The sequence below is a fragment of the Heptranchias perlo genome, chromosome 26 (genome assembly GCF_035084215.1).
Source record: "Heptranchias perlo isolate sHepPer1 chromosome 26, sHepPer1.hap1, whole genome shotgun sequence".
In the NCBI taxonomy this organism is placed as follows: Eukaryota; Metazoa; Chordata; class Chondrichthyes; order Hexanchiformes; family Hexanchidae; genus Heptranchias; species Heptranchias perlo.
Window position 1 is genome coordinate 13,113,749 of NC_090350.1, and position 2,369 is coordinate 13,116,117.

The window sequence follows — 2,369 nt, forward strand, 5'->3', positions numbered from 1 at the left end:
AGAAGGATAAACTAATAGGGTTAGATGAAGAAGGGTGGGCGGAGGCTCGTGTGGAGTATAAACACTGGCATGGACATTTTGGGCCGAATGGCTTGTTTCTGTGCTGTACATTCTTCGCAATTCTTTGCCATTCTTTGTAAGAGTAGGCTTTTCCAACCCTCCCGGATTGGAAGTCTACAGGAATTAAAGATTAATCTCCCTGATCCTGCTGTGAGCAACACAGCACACAATTCACGGGCATTAAAAAGACTGACAGTCAAGAATCAACCAATCGGGTAGGGAAGAGTTTGCTTTGCATTTAGCGCATGATGGCAGTGTGCCATGAGTTTGGACAGGTTAGGTGACCAATGGCATGGGGGTGGGGGTTGCGGAGCGGTTGGAAGCGGTGGGGGGGGGGTGTGATGGGGAGGTGAGGGCGGTCATGTGATAAAACCTCCCGTAATACGTCCAACCAGAATTGGCAACCCTAATCAGGAGCTGTGATGGCGGGGAGCAAGACAGGGCAGGGGAAAGCATGCATGGACTGGTGAAAACTTTGTAACATTGCTGGAGGTGGAGTTCAGTTAATGGTGAGAAAATAGTTCCCTGGCTGGAATGGATCAGAAAGCATTCCTCACTCTCCTTAAAGAAGTCTTGAGACTACACTCTCAGTGTGAAAAGAACTCCCTCCGACTAAGATTATATTCCAAACGTTTATTAACAAAGCATTACTGTCAGCTGGGGATAAGATACAGATTGGATAATTTCAACAATAAACATTTATTCATATTTTCATTAAAATGCAAATAGACACCTCCCTTCCTACCCAATATGAGTGGAATCTTACAACAGACCATATGGAAACAGGCAGCTTGCATTGATTTCTTTTATTTAAAATGCAGGATGCCACCTTTCTGTATATATGACCTGGGGCTTCTTTCCTGATATCTTCTTGCACAAGTTAAAAAAAAGTCCGCACCACTGACTGGGTGAGGGTGGATTGTAATGATTCATAAAGTGTACGAGAAATCACTCAATCAATTTCGCAATCTGATTCTCCGTAATGGATGGCATTGCCGCAGGGCAAGCAACTCACGTGACGGCCGTTGCTGTACGACCCCGGGCTACACACCACGCAGCACTCTGAGCAGTCCGGGTGTTTCTTGCGGTCCTTGCCGTAGCCGGGCTTGCAGCGGTCGACCCGGATCACTTGCAGCGTGCCATCGATGTAGTAAACAAAAGGCAGCAGGCCGGTGATCTTGTGGTACGTCTCCGCTTGCTTGGAGAAGAACAACTCCACCCGGTGCCGTACTTTCTCCAGCCGAAGGTTGTGGTCGCACTCCTCCAAGTTGTTCTCGCAGATTATGTCCAATTCTTCCACATCCAGGTGCACTTTGAGCGTGAGAAACAGCTCGTACTGTATGCCAGCCAAGGGCACCTTCAGTGTGTGGCATGCTGATTTATGTAGACTAATTGAATAGGCCAAGTCTGAGGCCAGCTGGTTCAAAGCTGTGTGCAACCTCTTCAAGAAGAGACTATTGTATGAATTATGGCAGTCAGCTGCATGATACTGGGCCTGAAATTCGTAAGTATAGTTGGGGTCACGGTACGCATACAATAAATACTTAAGATTCAAGGACTGCAAGGACTTAGTTGCAGGATTGAAAAAATAAATGGTGCATATGTAGATTCCCGATAAGTCCTTGTGGAAGTTTTCAATGGTCAAGGTCCCCGTCAGTGTTATCTTCATGTTTTGTTTGTTTGTAAGCTCTACCCCCCTTGGTCCTTTCCAAGTGAAATTGGGGTCCATTAATTCCATGTTCCTGAGCTGCGGCGTTGCACAAAGAATCCGTGGGCTTTTCTCGCGTAGTTTGATGTAGACTTTCACGGGACCATCATCGGAGCCGATCACTTTTCCTTCTGCAGAGTGGTCGTTCAGCAGCGTGCTTCTCGGGAAACTATTAACCTGCTGCCATACCTCGATGGTGGCAGCAGTCTTTCCGAACAGGGCGTTTAAAATCACCCCGCACACGATGAGGCATTTGAAGGTGGGAGTCAGTGGGAGTAACTTCTCCATTTCCTCCCTTAATCATCCTGTCTTCATTTTGTCCCTGCAGCCTCTGAAGACGATTTACATGCCAATTGTCTGATGTCAGCATCTTCCGTTTGTCACAATTAGCACAGTTGTAAAGTCACACTTTGAATTTCAATTGTCTTGTGACATCAAAAGGGGTCCCTTATTGTCATAGTTACGGCTGAGGTTCTGAAGGTACTGAAAATTAGAATTCAGCCAGAGTTTGGGATTTCACTCATTTGGAATGTCACTTCTTTTGCACAATTATAAAGTCACTGTTGTGCAAGTGATCAAAAGAAACTTAGTAGCTCCCCTA

The 2,369-nt window shown here is 46.2% G+C and overlaps 1 protein-coding gene across 1 annotated transcript; it reads right to left on the reverse strand.

Moving 5' to 3' along the window:
• Nucleotides 1–1,012: 1,012 nt before the first annotated feature.
• LOC137342480 (zona pellucida-binding protein 1-like) lies at nucleotides 1,013–2,056 on the reverse strand. Its single transcript, XM_068006370.1, has one exon. It carries the CDS (start codon nucleotides 2,054–2,056, stop codon nucleotides 1,013–1,015), a length of 1,044 nt encoding a protein of 347 aa, XP_067862471.1.
• Nucleotides 2,057–2,369: the final 313 nt, after the last annotated feature.

Coding starts and splice junctions, on each gene's coding strand:
- LOC137342480 (XM_068006370.1), bottom strand. CDS start 2,056: ATGGAGAAGTTACTCCCACTGACTCCCACCTTCAAATGCCTCATCGTG.